Raw genomic sequence first — 21866 nt, forward strand, 5'->3', positions numbered from 1 at the left:
CCTGTTTGCATTTGAAGTGCAAGATTCACTTCAATTACATTGTACATATACCGCAAATCCTCGAATTAGCCCCCTGGGGGCTTGTTTATTTTTGATATTTTTGGATGGGGGCTTATTCGAGGGGGGCTTATATGAATGGGGGGCTTATAAAATTATTGTAGACATGAATTTGTTGTGGTAATTCAATAAAACGCCATAGGCAACCTCAGGTGGCAGAAATCATAAAATGGAGGGGTCCAGTTCGAGAATTTACAGTAGCAGTGGGGGCTTATTCGAGAGGGGGGGGGCTATTGACAATTTGTAGTTCTAGGGTGGGGGCTTATTCGAAGGGGGAGCTTTTTCGAGTGGGAGGCCAATTTGAGGATTTACGGTATCTGAAAAGGCGTCCGAGACAGTTGATTACGACTTGTTCTATGAAACTAAAAAGATCTTAATCTTTGGTTCCTTTCTTGCGGCAGTGACAGCTTCTTGGGTAGCTCTTACTTGTCTGACCAGAAGCAGTTTTTAGGGTTAGCCAAGTTAATTTGAGACAAAAATTTTGGAGTTCGACAAGCACAATTCCTTGTCCCTGCCTTGACCTACTTCTCTTCGCAAATATATAAAGGATCAAATTGATAGTTTGAAAGTGGGGGGGCAAGACATTCAAAAGACCAAAGGCAAGTTTGCTTTCGTACCGTTTTAAGTACATTTTTTATATTTTCTGAGTGCTTCAGTTCACAGCCTCGTGCTTTTGTGGTCCATATAAGTTTGACTATAGTCTCCTCAGGACGTATACCCAAAAATTATTTGTGCCCATAGCCGCCTAATGTAGACTCTGGCTATAGTCGCACCAAATGTTGCTTGAAAATTTGTGATTGTAAACGGAGTGTCTCTGTAAGCGGAGCTAAATTGAATAGTTTTGCATATTTGTGTGGGTCAACAATTTTGTGACTGAAGTAGGTTGTGTGACTTTAAGCGAAGTGACTGTAAGCGGAGTCAGTTGTTTAATATCAGTCATAGCCAAGTGTATATCCGGCTACAAGACAATGGACTTTCTACACTTACGTTCAAAAAGTATTGGGACGAATTCGATAAACGAACTATGGCGTTGCGTTGGATTTGGTTTTGCAACGGAAACTTTTTCAGATTTGGCAAGTCTTTATACAAATAATCTAGGCCCAAGTTTCCCCAAAATGGAATAAAAAGTTAACAAAATGCTTCAACTTATGAAGAATAACCAAGAAAACACAGGATTCTTTCGATTTTCCTGATTATAACAGCAAAATATGCAGAAGGGCTGAATGGCCTAACAATGGCAAAGTCACATGACCTTCCAAAAATTTTAGAGCTGTCCAAACAAATACAACTTTTTAATTTCACCTTTGCATAACAAAAAAAAATATTAAAGAAATTATAAAATCAAACTTTTAAGCTTCAAAAAAAATTTACTTCATCGACGAAAATGCTACAAATTTATTAAATTATTGCATTTATTCAAGCTACTTTTAAAATTGCGTAACATTAAAGGAAAAGCCATTGTACTCATCGTCGATGAGTAATTTTTGCTTTGAGAGAGCATTTTCTTCTTATAACGCTGGAAAATTTGTATTTTTCATGACTTCTATAGCCATGTTTTTGCTTATGTTCCAAAAATTAGCTTCCTTTTATACGACAACATAATATCTAGTAAGGATTCAAACCTATTACTTCCAGTTCCCTCAGTAAAGACCTGTCGTCCCTAGGCGTCGTAAACTTCTTTGGTCTGCAAACCCTTGGTAAATTTTTTTCTGTTCTTGTACGGAAAAACTTTTTACGCACCAGAAAAGCTGCACTCATTGAGCAGCCGAGAATTAATGCAATATCGCAAAATCCATTTACTTTATTATAGTAGAAAGCAATTTTTAAGCGCTTCTCTTAACTCAGTTCTTGAGTTTTCAGAGCTTCCATGTTTTCGTCTCGAGACCTATAGAAATTTTATGGTAGATGTATTTTTAATTTTTTGGCGTACATAAAAGGCTTCAAAATATCAACAATGTCTTGTGAAAATTTCATGGAAATAACTGCCGTACTTTTTTAATGAGAAAGATTTTAAAAAAGTCTTTCCGAATTTGTTGCATAAAATTTCTTCGAAGTTTCGAAGGGTGTCCCAATACTTTTTGAACGTAAGTGTATTAATGTTGACAAAACACATTTTGTGCTTATATTTTCGAAATATGTTGGCGATAATTATTTAGCGAGGCTGGCTGTTTTCATAAAGGGGTTCCTCTGGGTGACTGCCACTGTTCAGTCCTTTCACCAGCCATTAATCTGTATGTTTGTAACAGTTCTGGTTGCTTTTACAAGCTTAGAGCATTTCATAGTGTTCCTCTTCCAAATCCAATAACTTTCTACGAGAGTTTTTGACGTCAAAGGCCTCGCTTTCATCGACATTTCTCGTTTCCAATCATTGCGCGTTTCCATAGCAAAAGGCTTAGAAAAATGGCGGATACCAAGCAATCTTGAATTTTCAAGCCTGTCAACTTTGGCACCGTAAAATGCATATTTCTGCTATGCTTTCTGGCCCAAATTTATTATATAGACGTGTGGATTCGTCTTTATGTTTGAACTAGTGGATCGATTAAATGATTCTTTTTGCCGAGAATGTGAAATCAGGCGCGCCTAGGCCCAAATGATCAACTCACTAAAAAGCAGCACTTGTAAACATATTTGGTGACAAATTGGCTCGTCACAAACAGTTATGTTCAGCGAGAAAGAGTTACGAGATATTGCCAAAGCTGCCGGTTATGCTGGTAAGTAGGCTATATTGATTTCTCACTCGAATAAGTAATTAGTAATCGTTTCGAAAAATATTTTGGCTTTTAAATTTTTGATTAACTTGGTGCGTGGTTGGTACCGTTCCTAGAACAATAGTTATTTTTTTCTTCCTTTAGTTTGATGCTGTACTACTGTTTATTCACATAGCGAAAGTTCTAAAGCTTTATAACGACAGTTGAAAGAGTGTCCATATCAATAGGAAGTTGGCTATGCCCATAGAAATAGTAGAGCTAGAATGCGCGCTCTATTGTTCGCCTATTGTTTTCTGCGTAATACCAATGGGCAGCAAAGATGGTAGCAACATGTTGGCAAAAAGCTTTTGTGGCGTACGTTGTACACAAATAAGAAGTTATGGACTTACCGATTCTGCGTGGTGATATGAGGAGAAAAATTTCATGAAACCTTTCCAGCGCCAAAATAGAAGAAGGTAAAGGACGTTTTTACTTTTTCCATACGCCACAGCGAGTCGTTTTACGGTTTTTCTTCGTATTTTGTTTGGACTCCTTTCTTTACCAAATTTCCTTTCCTAGGGCAGCTTAGTAATTAATTATGGCTTTATTCAGTTCAAGTTCATTATTATTAGACAACCTTTAACCATTATAAATGGGTATGCGATATTATTTTTGAGTAGTACTTAATAAATTCCTCAAGTTTTTGGCCAGCAGAAACGCGGAAGTTACTGGTAAACAAAAGTGTCAACAACAGCGTGATTCAGTGTCTAGAAAGTCTTGTTGAAACTTGATGCATTCAAGACTTGGAACAAAATTTGCTTAAATTACCTTGAAATCAAATCCCAGCCGTTAGGTCTCTGATAAAATTTCGAAGTTTTGAATCAACTTTTTCCAGTTCAAATTAATATATGTAAACAGCGTTGTTGTTTTCAGGTCTCTTTGTATGCTTTCCAAATTCACTTTTTGCGTTAAGCATATCAAAGATATTGTTCATCAGAAGGATAAAGTCGCAGGTTGCTTTGCTGTCCTTAAATTCCTTCAACCCCAGATTTCTCAAAAAAGTTATTGCAGATGCCACAGAATGGCTTAAAGTCTGTGCTGCAACACTGACCTTCATTTTGTGATTCTGCCACTGAAAATCCTTTGCCTTAAGTTTATTTGCAAGATTTAGTATGTCATTTTTTGTGTTCTATAGAGTGCAAGAACATACATCCAAGATATTCTTTGTCCACCTGGGGTACAAAAGATCTTGATGGTGGAAAAGGCATTTTTTGCAAGCTTCAGCATGTGGCAGATATCAAGAATTACAAAGATATTTTCATTAGGGTTTGATGGATATGGAAATAATGTGCAAAGGTTTTTTATATCACATCCAAGTTTCTCAGCCATGCTAACATTCTTAAGAGCACCATCAAAGATGACTGCATGAACTTTAGCTCCTCTCTCAGCAAGGAGGTTAATTGCTTCACTTATGAGCTGTTTCAATATTTTTGCATTTAGGTTATTTGTTAAAAAGTACCCAATAGGGACATACCATGGTATTTCTTCAAGTCAGTAGTTTTTCGCAGTCAGTAGTAAATTCACCTATTGCACCCTCTTTGAAGAATTAATGCCACGAACCATAAGATGACTTTTAATTTGGTTTACTGCTCTCCCGATTTTATGTACCTACTGTCTGTTTGTGAACATAGTAGAAATATCATTAATGAAAATCATTTCGAATACTTAATAAAAGTATCATAGAATTTTTGGAAGATATTTTATTATATTCAAATTCCTATCAAGAATAACGAGAAATACAGTACACACAACGGGCCTACTTACTTGTGTTTGTTTGACCGGGAAGCAAGTCTTTTTTAGGATTCCATCGATTCTGGCAGCCGAAAGCAGCACGCGACACTACCATTTCTTTTATCAAAGTTCAATTATCATTCAATGTTAGCAACAGTGTATTAGATTAATTAGAAATTCAAGCGCGTATACGGTGATAGGGGTAGGCTATACTGTCCGCTGTGATTTCCCGCGTATTTTTTTGCCAACTTGTTGCTACCATTTTGGTTCACCATAGTTCGCACGCGTCACGTGATAGACCACGCATTCTAGCGCTACTATTTCTATGGCTATGCCCATTGTCCAATGTGTGCATTGGCTGTGTCCTTCAGAGACTGTGGTTAAGAGCTTGAGTAAGAAGAAGAGTCTAAGAAAACAATTGTTTTCTGTAGGTAGCATGGAAAAGTTGAAACATAGCATACTTGGTTATATGTTTTATACAAATTGTATTCAGTACTTTTGCTTTGTTATAGGTTATGAAGAAGTGCAAGACATAGCAACATTGTCTAAAAAGGAAAGATGGGTAAGTATCTTTAATTCCCAATGAAAAACCCCAAATTTCCTGCAAGAAAGTTACTGATACAGGCAAAAGACTGAAATCAGATGCCTATGTTGCACTTCTTGATAGAGACTTTCTAGAAATAGAGCAAGAGATCTACAAATCTTCAAACTAGGGTTGCCTATTCCATTTGTGCTAATGGATAGTTGTATGGGGAAGCTTGAGATCAGGGTGATATTAGCCTTCATGCAGACTTCATAAATAGAGGAAATTGTAAAGTCTTCTCATTGATGCTTACTTTCTTGTATCCAGTACGTCAACACTTCTTTAGGAAATCATCTTTTTGTGTGTAAGAAGGAAGAACTGCAGGATAGGCTGTCCGCCGGATTCTGTGAATCTTGCAATGAGTATTACGCGTAAGATATTCAGGAACAAAGCAATAGGACGACGATAATACAATGTAATGAGATAAAATTTTCAAAATAAATTAAATTAAAGGAATACTGATATTTCGCCCTGGCATACAGGGCTTCATCAGAGTACAAATGAAACAAGCAAGTGAAACAAATCTTTTTGCAATCTTTTATCTTTGGCACTATGATATCAACAGAATAATGGTAAAACATGTCTTGCATGATCAAACTGATTCAATTACTAGCATACAAAGACGTTCCGAAGGCATACAACAAAATATGCATTGTTATGATTTATTCCTTAAAATTGTGGAAACACATCTCATTTTCTCTAAAGACAAAGAGATTAGCATAAGGCACTAATCTTGGAAAAAATAATAAGTGGATACGAGACTTAACAATTTCCTCTATTTGTAAAGTCTGCATGCAGGTTAGAAGATATTTGTTGTTGATGAATTAATTGCTAGCAGCAGGAGGGCTCTTGCCTTCAAAAAAATTTGGTATGATGCACCATGTATTACATTTCTGTTATAACTGTCTACACCTGTTTCTCTATGTTATCATAAAATGCTCCCAATCACAAACATCATATGAGGATATTATTTGCCTTTTCATCAACTTTTGGCTTTTCATAAAATCAATGATTTATTCTCCTAGATCAGGTCTAACAAGACTCTGGTGAAGACTGTGGTAATACTCTATATAGACTGTGCCAATTGAATCTTTATTAAACTGTAATTGCTTTCCAATCTTGTAGGAAATTATATCAAAAGGTGAAGACACAACAAAAAGAACAGCTGCAGCTGCTGTAGAAATTCAAAGAATTTGGAAGGGGTACAAAACAAGGTAGCCATTTGATCACTTTGTTATGGTTGCTGAAATAGGTTAGCTGTAAAATTTATATTTGATCTTTGCTAAAAAACAAACTTAATGTTAATTTTTCAAGATAGGCAGTGATAGACCCTTTTATCTGAATTTTTTAAACTTGTGAACCTTGTGCAACATGAAAATGATCCACAAGTAAGCTGGCTTAAGTTTAAATTGAAAATTTCTCATGTCAAAGTAATATTATTACACTGATTTTGTCTGATCTTTTTCTCATTACAATTACTACTTGCTAGGCAATGTTTTAAATGAGATTTTAGCTACCAAAACTGCAATTTCAGATCCCAGTAAAATATTGCCTTTTGGCTTTTGCTTGAAAGGAATTTGATGTTTGCTGAATACTGATTATCACAAAGAAAGTTTGTGATACAGAAGCATCATATAATCCTATATATATTGGAAAACATGGATAATGTATAAGTGAATGAAGGAAATTTAGGACATTTAGTTTCCAAGGTTACATTGTCTGAAATGATGTAAATAGAATGAAGGAATTTGGTTATATCTGGTTTCCATTAGGTCAGCTGTTTTTGGTATTACCCATTCCCGTGCAAGTGCAAAGTCAACTTTGGGAGATAGTAGTGATTGCCAAATCAGCCAGCTGTCTTCAAAAACAACTATTCAATCTCAAAGTGCTGTTCTTTCACAAAAGGTAGCTTTTGATTGATCTTCCTAGCTTTGTATTCGGTTTATTGACTTAATGGCATAAGTATAATACTTTAATGATTATCATTTTGTTCCTGTTGGTTGGGAAAACAAAACAAGTTGTTGGATTTAATAGATTAATTTTCCTCTTGTTATTGTGCATTTTATCAAACATGATAAGTGCTAAATTTCTAAAATACAATATTTTGTAATATTGGCACTTTTTGAATACAGTAATGCACATTTGAATGCTGTTGCTTCTTTGAACCTGGAGCTGATAAAGCTGTTATATAAAAGAGTAAATTTTCGAAGAATATTGAGATTCTAAGTAAGTAAAATTTAGGAATCATTAAAGCTGACAACCAGGCTCAAATTTAATTTGTTGTTTGACTTTTTATCTTTTTAAAAACAAACAAGACAACAACGACTTTCAAAAGTTTGGGGAGGAAATTTTCAAGCGTATTGAAACTCAGCAAAAATCAAGCTGTTCTTTTAAAAGTGTTTAAATGGTTGTAATATAGAACGTTTCTCATTATTTTGCACCTTTTTTACATTAGAGTTCATCAAGACTGAATTCGAGCTACAGTATTCACAAGGGTGCTGCTCTTTCAAACAGCAATATTCCATTGTAGGTATCAATTTTAATACATGTAACCAGTTGAAGTAAACAAGGGATACTGCAAGTTAAAACCTTTGATGTTTGAATTGATAGAAAATTAAGGCTTTTAACCAAGTATTCGGAAAGGTAGAAGATAACTGAATAATTCAATTAATACTTAGACTACAAAAATTAGTTTTGCAGTCAATGTGAATGGCTATGTGATGATTTTTAATCAGGAAGCATTTAGATCATTATTGTTTTGATGATCCAAGAGCATTTCTAGATGTAGATCATCCACCTTCCACTTGCCACTATTGCCTTTCTATAATCTAAAAAAGGGAAAAACATTTTTCAATAGCCAAAAAAGTAAGAAAAATGAGCTTAATCCTTTCAGTCTAATTTAAGGTCTTCATAGTGGTGAAATCGATGCTATAAAGGAATACCACATACTAACAAAATAAAACGCTTGAATATAAGTGTAAGAAAGGGCTATCATGAAATGGAGTAATAGTAAAAATTAATATGTAAGAACCTAGGGATTTAAGAACCTTCTTGCAGAAATTTTTATTTTTTTAATACTCCAAATTTAAGAACCTGTTTAGCCAAACAAATTATATACTTTATTACCAAAACAAAAAATTTGACAAAAAATTGAATTTTTGAAATAACAATGAAAATACACAATGTATTTTCAATTTTAACTGTCATTATGAAACAATTATGGAACCATTTCATATACAATACTATATCATTGATCAATTATTGTTGGTGGGCTTTTGGCAACATTGTACACTAATAGATATTCAGAATGAATAACAGACCAGATTTATTCTGATAATCAATAACAATATATACTCTATAGAAATCAAGTACCCACATGCGGTTTTTTAATGTACAATAGGTTTTTTCATAATGAAGTTAGACTAGAGAGACAGCAAATAAGCCTTGAAGATCTTGCAGTGCTATACGTAGAAATGAGATATGGGAATCTATTGATCGTAATTTAGGACAAGTTGTATTTTTCGAGTTGTAACCTGTATTTTGAAAGAGCGAAAAATCTATTGCCATAAAACAAATCTTCTTGTTATAAACTTTATCACTAAATAGTATTTTCTTGCAATTTTTTCACTTGCAACTATTATAGAATCACTTTTCATTTCCAGACCGTTCAAAGAATTTTGTGCAACTGTTATTCAAAAATGGTGGAGAGATAAATTGAAGAAAAAAGGGAGGGAACAACTTTTGTCAGTTGAAAAGAAACAAGAGGATTCTAGTCGGCAGTCGTCATTTGATGAAAATTTCGTCCGAAATTCGAGTGTGAGAATTGAATATGGGAAAAGCTCTTCTGAAGCAAAATTAACTGAAGATGCCGCTGTATCAATCATACAAAGAGGGTGGAGAAGACACGTGGTATGCAGTTTGTTGTCATTGATATCTTGAAATGTTTTCGGTAGAGAATTGTTGTTTCTTACAAATTTTGCTGGAGAGGTAAATGGTGTTCAAATTGATTTCACAGGCTATGAAATAGGAATATTTTGTTGTGCTTTGCCAAATGAAAGGTTATTGTGCGAATTCATCATATTTTCTAAATCTAAGGACGAAATACAAAGTTTTAGCAGTGAGCAAGAAAAGCGCAAACCCAGATCAACAGTCCAATACAACATGAGTTCCTTTGTAATTGTTAAATGTATTCATATTCGTAAATAATGATTTCTTGATGAAATTGGTTGTTCTTTTGCGAGCTGCATTGTTGCAGAAAATCCAGTGTCTCTTCGATAGACGAAGATGTCAGTTTTGTAAACACAGCACCCCCCTTTAATGTATCTATCAGCTCTTCTGAACAAATTTTTGATAATGCTGGATGCAAAATTTTTAAAATTAATTATCATTCATAATTATTGCTAGGTTGTTTATCTCTTGTCATACAGATGACATGATGCTGTGTTGTTTACTAACGGCTTTATATAAAATGTGACTTGGACTAAATGAATGATGAAATTCTATAATCATCCTCAACCTTAAGTTTATTTCAGCTCAAAACGTCGTTGATAAAGCTGCTTTTCTATCCACCTTTCACACAGTAATGTAAAACTTTAATGGTCAAAATTCTTGATGATGACTTGACTTTTTGGATATTCGATTGATATCTGTGCTTTATTAAGATAAATTTGATCTGATGAAGTCTTTTTTCCTCCAAAGGACATGCAGGTCTACAGATATTACAAAGATCTCATCAGCTTTAAGTCCATCGGAGATCCAAGAATAATGCTCAAATGTATAAATCCACGAGAGGTTGGTTTAACGTTAATTATAGTGATTTTATTTCTTCTTTCTCATTTGGCTGTTCTTCCCTGTAAGTGGTTCGATACTGCGACCCTTTACATACGAGGCGAGTAGTTACCCAACGAGTCAAAGTTTGTTAGATCTATTTATGGTTGAACTTAATTATAGTAGTGTCATGGCTGCACATTTCACGGCAGAAAATTGCACCAAAAGGGGATACAGAGATTTAAAGAGGCTAGAATGTTCCTAACTTGTCTACGAAAAGGAGTTTTCACTTTTGAATGATAATGATTTTTGAAAGAGGGCTGTTTATAAACAACCTTCCACTAACGTCTTCTTTTACAGCCCTTATATTGCACCCTCTACCGCTTCAAAGTCCTCGCCCTTGACGTGTTCTCGTGAAGTTTATTGTCATAACTTAGCAAAACTGTTATAAATTCGTTATTATAGCGACGCTAAGAATTGCAAATCCAGTTCACTTCTACTATCTCTGTCTTAACAAATATTTGGCAAACATTGCTTTGGTGTTATCAAAATGTATATGAACTCTGACATTAAGTTTCAATTTCAGAGTGACCTTCTCGATTCTGCTGCTGGAGGCCATGTGCGATTCAGACTAGGCGGTGTGAGTATCTTCATATCAAATTGATATGTTAAATTTTCGAATTTCAGCGAATTAACACCCTCTTCTCCTTTTGAGTAAGATTTATGATAAACGTTCTTTTATGAAAAGATTTAGTTAAAAGTTATTGAAAATTCTTAAAGACAAAAATTGTTCTGCAGCTTTAAATCATCCCTATAATGTTTTAGGAGCTGATCTTAGAGAAATGTCCATGATAATATAATTACTAAAATACCAACTGTATATGAATTCCATACATATCTAACTCCAACGCAGTAACAAAACACGTGTGTACAAGATTACATGGGCGGATTACATACGGGACTTAGTGTACATACGGGATATTAATTATGTGAACATTACAATCCCGGTTCATATTATGAAATCTCATGTTAAATTTATCCTTACGTTTGATTGAGTTTCTGCCATTCAATCTGACTTTATTTTCTCCCTCGTATTTATCTGGCTGTAATGTTTGGTAAAATTAATATTTAAACTGCTCTTCATTGTTTTTTGGGTCTTTTCATATCGTGTTTTGTCCTGTGTCATATCGTGTCGTGTACATCGAAAACGAAACATGTCCTCTATAGCCCGGAATAAGACAGTTAAGGTCAGAAAATATTAAGCAAAGTGCAAAGTTTATGGAAGGCAAATAATTGCATATCTCTCAGGGCTCATCTTTGTCGGTGTTGGGAAAGTTTAATTCTCTTGTCCCAATCTTGTCGGGCTTCTTGTACAAGAGGCCAACTTGATATTATCCTTTAAAGCGAAGATTTGCAAAGTTCGCTACAAAGTCAAAGTCAATGTTTTAGCTTACAATTGAAAAAGATCAGCAAACCTATATCAAAAAGCGTCCCTTTCTAAATAGTTGCAATCTAGAAGCAAAAATGAGCGGTGAACTGACGATGATTTTCTGGCAGCCTTAGACGGGGAGCTGTCGTCTCTCTAAGTCTGATCTGCCAGTATTTTCATCCCAGGAATAATGTTGTCGTGTCAAGTGGCATTGTGTCTCAATGCACTGTGTTGCTTTTCACAGGAAAATTTTCCTCCCAACATTTACTACAAGATATTCACAAATCGAAGTATCGCTGATATTGGTGCATTTGCTCCGAGAGATTATACCAAAAGCCAGCTCAAAAAGCTCCCAATGAAGTACGTTCACAACAAATCAGAGTTGGTCAAGGGTATGTTGAAAGGAAAGTTTTTTATTCCTCTTGTAATTTAATCAAAGCAAGGGAGCTAATTTAACGAAATAAATTATTCTGCGATGTAACAGTTATTAAATATCTAATGGCTTGATGAATTTTTTTTAAATTTTACCTTGAAAGTATCTTAGTTTCCCTTAACATTTGTGTCTCAAGTTGATTCTCTATAGATGAACACATATAAAGCTTGTGAAGGACTCTGGAATCTTCAACTATACTTGTTTACACCTTATTATAACCAAATTCACTCAATTCCTAAAATTATGTTTCCTAGTGGGTACAGATTAAGAATTAAAGCTACATGCGACGTATTAAATACAAGGCTAGAAGTGATGCGCTGGCCATGGGTCAATTGATTCTCGGGCATCATCTTTCAGCTTCGATACTTGGTGCTTTTCTACTTGTGACCAAGTTCTCTTTTTCCCAACAGACAATAGCAACGTTGATGAGGGTGACTGGTACCAAAGGTGGGAAAATAATGGTTGGAGATTAGTATCGGACAAAGTAAGTTGCTTTTTTCCTTTTTAATCTCATCTTGTTATTAAATAAAGATCGTGGTTTTTCTTATAGTAGTTGTCTTGTTTATGGAGATGCTTCTATGAGCTGAATTCCTGATTCAAATATGGGTTCAGTTTTTGGGCACAACTTAACAACATAACACAACGGCACTTGTGTACTCTTCTATAAATTGCCCGTTTGTGTATTTGCTATATTTTTCTATTTGTCAATACGTGTTTTTCATAAATCTTAATTAATTATGAAAATATGTGTTTTACGTTAACTCGCTATGAGCTATATCAATATATGAGTTATATAAAACTGCTATAAGTTATATCCTAATTTCGCTATGTCATGCTGTTTTTAATTTCAAAGTTCCTGCTTTTTCTCCTTTCTAATTCCTCTATTTCCATTCTTTCTTAGATGATCAAGCATTTATACCAAGATCCTATAACTTTTTCAACTTCACACAAGAAAACTAAATTTCATCATTCAAAGGTATGTACCGACTGGTCAGCTATTGCTTGCTTACTGAAAGGCAAAATTCGTACAACTCTTTTCCAATTACATTGTCAACTCCATGAGACTCAAAACATTTGTCAATATCGTAGCAAAGAAGGTGTTACTTTCTAGACTAAAACTGTAAACAGTAAAAATGTTTCTAAACTTTGCTATTATGACTGCTGATTGTAATAATAATAATCATATTGACCAGTGTTTTTAATTTCCTTAAAATAAGGAATTCTTTAACTTTTTAAGGAACGTTTCAAGGAATTTCAGTTGCTAAGGAAATTTTAAGGAATTTTCAAAATTTTGAAAAAACTTTCTCTTCTATGATAAAGGAAATAAAATTTTGTTTACACTTTCATTATAAAGGAAAATTAAACATTTCCAACCAAACACAACATTGAATTAAAAGCATAGCATTTAGACGAGACTTTTGGACGAAGAAACTTTCGAACAAAAAAATTTACAGACAAATAAAGTTACAAACGTATTTTGGTGCGAAATTCTCGGATTTTATGCAAGCAAGTGACTCGATTTGGCATTTTTTATATGGTCAAAGTTGTGTTGACCATATCTTTTACAAAAAGGCAGGTTTTCGTAAATCAAAGGAAATTTTCGTGCCTGAGGAAAGTCTGAGGAAATTTTCGTGCGAGTTTTAGGAAATTAACATAACGCAAAGTGAGAACACTGTTATTGACTGTAGGATTTGATAACCCCTTAGTTTAGTATCATCTTGATAAATTGATAATTTGATAATGTGTATGTTACGCCGTCAGACAAAACAATTCAATACACTCGTTTAATGTACGTTTAAAGTTTATTATGCCAAATTTTTTACTTCAGATTCGGATTAAGGCCCGAAGTTGCTATTGGTCCTGATATTGATTTTATGATGACGTAAGATTAAAGTTTTTCTAACAGATTTTTCCGTGTTTAGCTAAACACGGAGGGTGAAAAGTTTAACCCTGGTTGTTTTTCTGGAAAATCTTTGAAAATTTTCAGCTTTCAAATCATCATAAAATCCACAATACAGGCACAACATATGAAAAATTGCTTTCGTACTTAAATTATGGTAGTAAATTCTAATTTGAGTTTAAAATATCATACAACGATGGAATAATTTCCAAAGCGTGTCATTAAGCTGAATTACAGTACAACACCAGTGTATTTCACGTCGTGCCTGCTTAATAGAAAAAATTGACCCCTTTCACGGACACTATTTGGTACATATCTATTACCGTATCAAAGTTTTTCCTCAATAAAAATTTTAACAATTCCTTCGTAGCTTATACGAAAAGAAGATGTTGAAAGGAAAAGAAAGCAGAAAAAAATCGAATGGATGAGAAAAATGTATGTGACAATATAATTTAACAACTGTAGGAATTGCTAAGGCTTTATCTTAATACGTTGTATTTCCCATCTTTACGTATATAAATAATTCTCATATTGAAATTTCTTCATCTTTCCTGCTTTTTACTAACTTTCTTTAGGCCTTTGATAGCCTGCATGCAATCACTCTCGTTGTTCAGCATCATCCCATATAAGAACCTTAGCTATTTCTGCCGAAGAACCTCAACTATTTCAGTGACTTTTGATTGACAAGTGCTTCTATTGATTTGATCATGTCCTATCACTTAGTTTATACTGTCTGCAACCCGACCGATTATATTTCATTTTTGGAATATCCACTAAGACCAGACATGGGTGTGACTTTAGTCCTGCAAAGCTTGTTCTGAAATAAATCTTAAATGTAGAATTTCAAGATCTTTATAAAGGTTCAGTCTGTTTAAGTCACATTCCGTAATGGATTAATTTATGTGTCAAATTTCTAGCAGGAAATTGTCATTCCAAGACCGATGTTTTGTTAATGCTCTTTTTTGCTCTCATATGCACTGAGGTGCTTATTTAGAAATTTTCTCCGGCATCGCCTGTTGTAAACATAGACCCAACGCGGAATATTCTACAAACATGTTGAATGCACCTGGCAACAAATAAGTTACAATAGTTATTGGGTGTTTCCCGAGTTTTCAATAATATATCCACAAGCAATCTCTGCAAAATTGATCTGGGCTGAGTTTTTAAAGCTGTAACCAGATTGACTTTTGACATATGCCAAAACATTTTTGGTCCTGTGCCCTTACCCATTCCATAACTCTAAACTATTAATTACACTGCCATGAAACATCATCACTGAAAGGGTTGCGAAGGCTCTATTCTGTTTTTCTTTCACTGCATTCTGAGCCTTTCGATGCTTACCATTTTTAATTTTTCAAGAATCTATCACGTCTGTCTTTCATTGCAAAACCTGTTATAAAAAGCCTTAGGTGCTTTTTTCTTCAATGAATTACTTTAAGTATATACTTTAGGAATATTCTTAGCATTAGTTGTTGATAATTATTAGTAAAGTTTATAGAGTATGTATAATGGACGCAGGTATCGAGACGGTGCAGCGAAGGAGGGAGATAGCAACGTTAAATCACTAGTGGAATCCACAGCGAAAGGAATCATTCATGCATCAGAAGGAGGCTTTGATTTGTCCATTGAGGACTGGGAGGTCGATGAGCTTTTAGAATGGACCAATGGATTGAACTTCGATCAGTAAGTCAGAGGAATTGGGACCATTGTCGTTCTAATCCTCTTTTTAATTTGCCAGTATGTCTAATCAATTCAATGATTGATCGATCACTAATTGGATGAGTTTTCCACATGAAACTTTATCATTGTCAAATCATAATGGATATTTCATTGTAGTTGGAGCTCCAATCAAAGCCTTCGCCTTATCATGTTTGAGTTAAAATCACTTTAAATGCTTGTATAAAATATTCCTGCCCAGGGAAACTGCCCTACCTGACCGAGCATGCTCATCCTCCACCGAATTGCTGTTCTCCCAACTATTGGTGGTTCGAGAGTCCGTTTTGTTTTTTTAGAATATGTTCGTGAGATGGACATCTTTTTAAGGTTTTGCCCCGTTCCTGTCCCTGTCCCTGTACCTGTCCCAAAACGTTTGCCCCGTACCTGTCCCAAAAATCCCGTTCCTGTCTCTTAATGTTAACGTGTCGTTAATTGAAAATTTTACAACTGCCATTTGAGATCATTAAAAGATTTGATACTATTTTAATTCTTATTTTTTATGATTAGAGTTAACATAATTGTTCATTTTAAGCGTGTGTAATAATTGCTCTTACTTATAGGTATCACTTTGATTGGAAAGAAGTTGGAACGACTATGTCATCAAATTTGCCAGGTATCACAATTTCCCTATTGCTTTCACCTGAATCAATGTTGGCGAATGAATCTATTCTGTTTTTTATGCATTACCGTGCATTTTAAGCCAGTATGCTACTCTCTTCTCTTTTGAAGTAAAAACTACAAAGCCGTTTCTTTTATCAGGTATATACAATCTAACTAACTCCTTTCATTTCCAACACTAACCTTGATTTTGTGACATTTATTTCAACCTTGTTTAATTACCTTTTCTATTTCATATGAATAAAGCCTTCTTCCACACTCTAATTTCCTTGAATGCCTTGAATTTTATGCTTTCAAATAACATTATAAGTGAAACTTTTAGTGATTTATCCTCCCCCCTTCGAATCAATGTAGATAATCTCCAGTCCAAATTTTGTTCCACACAAAAAGTTTCCAAAAAACTAAGCCTTAGAGAGTGAACTTCCTCAGGAAAATATTCTTCTCAGATTTTAATTTTGCCTGGCTTCTTTTGCATTTTCAAATAATCATTTTTCCTGTTAAAAATGGCTTGAAGTATTGAATACGTTGCTTTTATGTTTGATTTGCAGAGACAAGTAAAGCCTTCGATATAATGCAGTGAAGACATAAATGGATTCATATGAAAACCAGAGAATGCACGACACGAGGTGCGTCAAAAGCCTGTCGTAGAGCAATTTAACAGGGATAATGAAACATTAAGACTCCTTCAACCAGTATAAAAAGTCTACATGTTATCCAAAATTAAATAGAAGAGAATTGTTACACTGCTCGAACGTGGTACATTTTGTACTTCCAAAATTTATATTTTCCGAATTGTTCATGTGAAATTTCTTCCCTAGTCGATGATAGCTCTGCTTTTACCCATGGTCATTCCAGCTTGTGATGCACCTTTGTTGGTTCCCATTTGTAACCCAATTATTCCCTGGCCTGCTTTCAGCTGCTCTTCTGACCACTCTCGCTTTTCCCCTTCTGCTTGTTTTGGTCCAAGTGTTGGTCCATCAAATCCTTTTATTTGTGCCTGGAAATAAATTATCAAAGTTTTGAAAAAATGTAAGTTTTTTTTAGATTCAATTATTTACTGCTGTTTTTTATTCTAGAAATATATTAAGTGCTAGTTGGTATGACAATAAGGCGAGGCATATACTTGCTACCAAAATCTAAATATTCCTTTCCATGAGAAAATAAGTCTATTGTGCACTTGGTGTAGTTGAGAAGAATTTTTTCCAGTCAGTGATTTTCTGACCAAAGTTCTGGTTTTTACCAAAAGAGTTGTAATCAGTCAAATCTATTTTCTCGAGGTCATTCAAAGCATTTCAACGAACAATTTGATGGGAAACTTCAAAACTCCTTTTGTCATTATTTGGTTAATGGCCTCTAATTCCAAGGCGGTATTTCTTCTTTAAACTGTTCAATCACGTTGTTTGAAAGAAAGATTATATCTTTGTCAGTTCAGACGGATTTTGCAACCTAAACATCAATCATGTCGTCTTAGACAAGTCATAAAACAACACACCCATAAGACTAATCATTCTTTCAAAAGACCAACCAAACAGGCTCTTAAGATAAGACTTAACAGCACTGATCGGTGCTGAGTTAACAGACTTAACAGCTCACTTACCATTCTCCCTAAAGCCACTATCCCTTTGATTACTGCATCCATGTTTTGGTTCTCAAATAAGTCAACAGACTGAAACAGATCTGCCTTTTTCACTCCATATTTTTCACATCCTTGCAGGAATTTTCCAGTGTTTTCCATCTGTAAGACAACATCATTCATCAATAAATTAGTAGCGTTTGTGTAGCAATCTGTATATTAAACCGTCAGGAATTCCACAGAAATAAACGTAGTGGGGACTAGGGAGGGGTGCTTTTGGGAAAATGCCCCTAAAATCTTTTATAGAAATGTAAAAATATCTTACTAGAAACTGGTTCCCAAACATTTCTTTACATGAAATTACCCCCTCCAATGGTAATAAGGTTCTGGAAACATTTAAAGGCGCCCGTTAAGTAAAACTCCCAAAACCCCTTGCCCATGTCAAGAGTACACCATTTGGCGAACCTAGTTTACCCTTGAAATCAATATTTGTGATTGTTGATATGCCTCGTTGGAATCACCAATCAAACGTTGATCAGTATTTGAAAATGATATATTTTCTTATATTTAGGAGTTTGAACAATAACTGTATTGCAAATCTTACCAGAATCATTGGTTGGGTGCCAGTATTAATCTTTTTGACGCTTCCTGGTTGGAGTACGTTGATAAGTCTAGACACAAGAAGATTTTATTTTCGTTTGAAATAATATTATACTACTGTAAAGCTTATTCCAGGTATGGTGATATAATTAAATAAATCAAAGTGGATTGTCTAGATGACATTGAAAGTAGAGTTTAGCGTCTAATGATGTAGTATGATGTGCTATGGTCCACTTTCCGTTGTTTCAAAAGATTGCTTTTCCCTAATGTCTTTGAAATGCAAGAATACGAATCATGAACAAAATAAGTGGAAGCCTGGGTGGAGTTTCCTTTCATGTCAATAAAAAGCAGTTTTGTTAGGCTGGAGTGTATCGTCCCTCGAAGTAATTTTTTCCAAATCTTAATGCTTGAAGTTCCAAAACAATTATTTGGCGAAATTCGAAATTTGACAGGCGACATCTCATCTCAAAGTCTTTGTAATGTTTGCAGAGTTTTATTTGACATTTGGAGCCTCATGACAAGAGATCCTTTTTGTTCACTGAGCATATCTGTACTCCACATGGAAATAGACTTCCATTTAATACCTTTCTATGTGACCTGGAACACAGGATACAACACGCGAATATGGTATATGTGAGACCAAGATATTATTTCAAAGGTCCTTAAAAAAATATGCGCAGTTTTTCAATCGGTAGTGGGTGAAAGTTTTTGATTGTATGATACAATTTCGTGGCAGATTTAAAGCATAGTCAGGTCCCAGTAATGGCTTGAGTTGAACATTAGCTGAGGCCAGTTTACAATAGTGCAGATCCCTTTGCAAGACTTCCTATAACTTCTGTGATGGTTAGAAAATATTGGAGAATGATATCAACACCATCCAGTAGCTTTGCTCAGGCCTAAACATCCAGCCTATCAACTATACGGTATTTCTATGTATTTTTCACTCTATCTACTTCTGTTCAACAAATCAACCATTTACCATACACATCAAATATTTGCAAAACCTACTTGCATAAAATGCTGCCGTCTTTTAAAACTTTTTGCACTGCATCAGCACCTTTTGCCCCTTGCATTGTACCCTCGCCAAGGATCGCTTCAATCCATTGTATTGAATCCTCTTCTAATTTTGGATCGTACTTCCCTGCAATCTATGGAAAAAAAGTATACGCAAAGATTCAGAAAAAATTTTAAAATAGTTGTCAAAGGCGTTTCTCTATAATTTATTGCATTGATATCATCAGTGTCAACAAACAACTTTGGTGTATTTTCTAGGATCTTTTGAGACACTTCACAGAATCAAGCCTATGGGCTCCCTCAAGGATCTCTCCTAAGTCGTCTTATTTATAATCGACTTTTTCCAGGAACCGCCCAACAACTGAGTTTATCTAACGCGTGTTACATGTAGCGTCCGCTCCAGAAACGTGAATTGTCTGGAGTCATTCAGTACTATATTGACATTTGTCGTTTTTTAGCCTTTTATGTAGGTATTGAATCTCTTTCTGGTAAAAGCTGTAGTATCTACCAGAACTAACTGCTAATTTTCTCATAGGAATTAATGGAACTCTTACGTCTTAAGGAAAGCCATCAAAGGTGATATTTTTGCCCTCAAATTGTTTTTCTACATTGCTGCGGAATCAATTGCTACATTGCAAAGGTATACAAGTACCTCCCATTGGGGGGGGCGGGGGGTGGAAGGCATATTTAGGATAGAGTTGCTCGGGCTGGGGTACAATCCATCAACCCAAAAAAATAATTTCTAGCAATATAATTGGCCCAAAAAATCATTTTTATCGTCCTGCACAGGATAGTTTGCAGTTTTTCTCTATTTTTTAAACTTTTCTCATACTCGAGATCCAAAAAATTTGATGAACCCAAAAAAGTAATGATATAATTGACTGACCCCCTGGGAACAAAGTCAACTCATTAATTGCCTCAAACGGGTCTAGAGGCCTATAAAATTTGTAATAAGAAGTGGCTAACCGGGCATTCCATTCTACTGCGAGGTTTATTAGAAGCTTTCTGTGGCTTCATGGGGAATCTTATAGTTGTTTTAATAACAATTTAGACAAATTCATAATGATTCCAAATTTTGTTGACTTTTCCATATCAATATCAGCTGTAGCAGACTCCTGCCTCCAGCACACAAAGAATATCCCTGCGCTTCATTCACTTTGTTTATGTTGGTCAATGATTATGAGAAGGAAAGCATATGGCTAACTTTGTTCAACTAGTAGCTGTGCTTCACAAGGGAAGCTGCGGGATAGTTTTGATATTGTTCAATTGCCATCCAGGTTTTATCCGATCACTTGTTCGTTTAATTACCATCCAGGTTTTATTCGTGATAGTATAACAAAATTAATCGGTTAAACAGCTTGCATTGAGCGTCTTTATCCACGGGTCAGCTATTCTTGAGGGACTCATCTTTTATCCTTTAGTTCAATGAGCCATTCCACAGATATCTGAAGGCGTGGATCCCGTTTATCAATATAGACTCTATATAGTTGAAATAAAGTATTAATTTGTCAAGTGTATACAAGCAAAATTCCCCTTTTCTTTTGCTGTCACTTACAGAATGCTATATCGATGAAACTGCCTTGTTTTTAGCTAGTTGTGAGAAACAGTTTTTGCTAATAGAGAAACAGATGCAGGCAGACCTTTTGATGTATGACATCGAAAACAGGATTACTGATGGATGCATAGTGTCTGGATAGAGGATCGGGTTGTCTTGAATTCAAACCAACTGCGAGATTTGTTTGTTTATTCCTGTTATCTCAACTTCCCGTTGTTTTCCAGACTACGGTGCTCTTTGTGAACTTCATACTAGTTGCTACACCCATAGCAAAGGAAAGAGTTTTAAAATGTTTTCGTTCGGAAAAGGCATTATCCGAGCTGTATGCTCACTTTGCTAGAATAATATTTATGAAAATGCATGGTTTTCATAAGGACACGTTTTATAAGAGCACCGAAGCTGGATTTGCTAATCCATATCCTAAGAACGTGTCTAGCCTTCAATGAAAAATAAGAGGGGAAAAAGTGTTTTTAAAATTTTCCCTGATGTCAACAAAATAAGCTGATTTTGTCAGCAAATCAGCTGTGATTTAGAAAAGTCATGCAGAACTGTTATTAAATGGTCTTAGAAACAATTTTGATGTCATGAAGTTGAAGAAATATTCATGTTGAGCCAAGAAAGATTTTAAAAGCATTCCAGTCTCAAAATATGAAAAAATAAGAAGATCAAGCCTCGGCGAAAAAATTATTTGTTTCTTATAAAAAAAGTTAACCTAACAAATGATCTGCGATTTTGCAGGGTTGTAGACATAATTAACGAAAGTAGTTTAATGAAAGCAAAATTTTGATGCCCCCTTCAAGTTATTATTGACTGCTCTAAGCTTTTTTTATCTTTTTAACACTTCAGAATTCTGATATTGTGGACAGTTATCTAGTTTTATTTGATATAATTTACAAGTATTAATTTCAGAAAATTCAAAATAAACATTTTTTACAGCTTAAAACACTAATCATCGATATCGATCTTATTCTTATTTTACGTCATAGAATATTTCAACTAACCTTGTTTTTTATTGCTGCAGTCATCCCATAGCCCTTTGGTCTCAGTGGTTCCGCCATTTTGTTCTTTTAAAATCTTCTTTCGAGAACAAGAGACTTGCTAATAGGTTGCTATCTGCAGTATACTACGTGAGAAGTAACGGCA

At 34.8% G+C, this 21866-nt stretch overlaps 2 protein-coding genes across 2 annotated transcripts; one reads left to right on the forward strand and one right to left on the reverse strand.

Annotated features, from left to right (window-relative positions):
- Nucleotides 1-1847: 1847 nt before the first annotated feature.
- On the forward strand, nucleotides 1848-18317 carry LOC135685687 (protein MFI). The gene is made up of 15 exons (XM_065201693.2): nucleotides 1848-2768; nucleotides 5048-5097; nucleotides 6244-6332; nucleotides 6891-7023; nucleotides 7574-7644; nucleotides 8781-9027; nucleotides 9817-9909; nucleotides 10472-10525; nucleotides 11559-11706; nucleotides 12158-12231; nucleotides 12649-12723; nucleotides 14018-14082; nucleotides 15166-15330; nucleotides 15924-15976; nucleotides 16530-18317. The coding sequence occupies exons 1-15, from the start codon at nucleotides 2717-2719 to the stop codon at nucleotides 16559-16561; spliced, it is 1401 nt and encodes a 466-aa protein (XP_065057765.2). The 5' UTR covers nucleotides 1848-2716; the 3' UTR covers nucleotides 16562-18317.
- Nucleotides 16670-21866, reverse strand: LOC135685699 (myophilin-like). The gene is made up of 5 exons (XM_065201711.2): nucleotides 21725-21866; nucleotides 19163-19302; nucleotides 18159-18225; nucleotides 17579-17716; nucleotides 16670-16978 (listed from the first exon to the last, which is right to left on the reverse strand). The coding sequence occupies exons 1-5, from the start codon at nucleotides 21779-21781 to the stop codon at nucleotides 16796-16798; spliced, it is 585 nt and encodes a 194-aa protein (XP_065057783.1). The 5' UTR covers nucleotides 21782-21866; the 3' UTR covers nucleotides 16670-16795.

Source organism: Rhopilema esculentum, chromosome 15 (genome assembly GCF_057945365.1).
Source record: "Rhopilema esculentum isolate cy_ngs chromosome 15, ASM5794536v1, whole genome shotgun sequence".
NCBI lineage: Eukaryota > Metazoa > Cnidaria > Scyphozoa > Rhizostomeae > Rhizostomatidae > Rhopilema > Rhopilema esculentum.